Source organism: Crocuta crocuta, unplaced genomic scaffold (assembly GCF_008692635.1).
Source record: "Crocuta crocuta isolate KB4526 unplaced genomic scaffold, BGI_CrCroc_1.0 scaffold405, whole genome shotgun sequence".
In the NCBI taxonomy this organism is placed as follows: Eukaryota; Metazoa; Chordata; class Mammalia; order Carnivora; family Hyaenidae; genus Crocuta; species Crocuta crocuta.
Window position 1 is genome coordinate 298,170 of NW_027531506.1, and position 1,199 is coordinate 299,368.

General features: G+C 44.1%; 1 protein-coding gene across 1 annotated transcript; it reads right to left on the reverse strand.

Moving 5' to 3' along the window:
- On the reverse strand, window positions 1-933 carry OR5AR1 (olfactory receptor family 5 subfamily AR member 1). Its single transcript, XM_077772331.1, has one exon. The coding sequence runs from the start codon at window positions 931-933 to the stop codon at window positions 1-3; it is 933 nt and encodes a 310-aa protein (XP_077628457.1).
- Window positions 934-1,199: the final 266 nt, after the last annotated feature.

Consider the following 1,199-nt stretch of genomic DNA (forward strand, 5'->3'; position numbering starts at 1 on the left):
CTACTGAGGTTTTTTTCCAATTAGTTTTTTGAAAGCAGCTTTCACATCCTTGTTCCGTAAACTGTAGATCAAGGGATTCAGCATGGGGATGATAATAGTGTAGAACACAGAGGCCCACTTGTCTTGGTCCAGGGAGTAGCTGGATGTTGGCCTCAGGTACATAAACATGACTGTGCCATAAAAAAGGGTGACGCCAGTGAGGTGAGACCCACAGGTGGAGAAAGCCTTATGGCGGCCTTCAGCTGAGCCCATTCTGATGATTGCAATGAGGATGAAGGCATACGAGATGAAGATGATGAGGATGGTGCTGAATTCAATGAAGCCACACAGACTAAACAGCAAGATCTCGCTGATGTAGGTGTCTGAGCAAGAGAGGGCTAAGAGAGGTGGGATTTCACAGAAGAAGTGGTTGATAATATTGGAACCACAGTAACTCAAACTGAAGGTGAGGGAAGTGTGGACTACTAAACTCACCAAGCCAGCCAGGTAAGAGCCCAGCATGAGAGCCACACAAACTCGCTTGGACATGAGAGTGCTATAGTGGAGGGGTCGACAGATGGCCACGAAACGGTCATAAGCCATGGCAGCCAGGACATAGCACTCAGCATCCACAAAACCTACGAAGAAAGCAAACTGAGTGGCACAGCTGGAGAAGGAGATAACTTTGTGCTTTGTTAAGAAGTCTGCCAGCATCCTCGGGGCAATGGCTGAAGAGTATCCCAGATCAACAAAAGAGAGATTACAGAGGAAAAAGTACATGGGAGTGTGAAGATGAGTGTCTGTTATGATCAAGATAATCATACCAATGTTTCCCACTACGTTAACCAGGTAGACCAAGAGGAAGACCACAAAGAAGATGATCTGCAGCTGAGGGTCTTGAGTGATTCCCATAAAGATAAACTCTGTCACCATTGAGTGGTTTTCTTTGTCCATATTTTAAAGTTTATGTGTGCCTGGATTTGGTTTATTGTTTGAAGTGATGTTTAAAAGTCTTTCCAGTAAGTAGGCTCTAAAACCCATAGGGTAACTCAAATGATTTTAAGGAAAGTGATGGGTTTGTGTTCTCTCTTGGTGCCCAGTGAAAATAGAAGATGGGAAATGCTGCTTCTCCAAAGACCTTGGTGCTCTGTGGTCATCTATCACATACTACCAAATGTTTGACTTGATCCATTCAATTGTCTGCCTTGTTAATTAGTAAA

What these genes read in the sequence shown, in the direction of transcription:
- OR5AR1 (XM_077772331.1), bottom strand. Translation starts at nt 933, where the DNA reads ATGGACAAAGAAAACCACTCAATGGTGACAGAGTTTATCTTTATGGGA.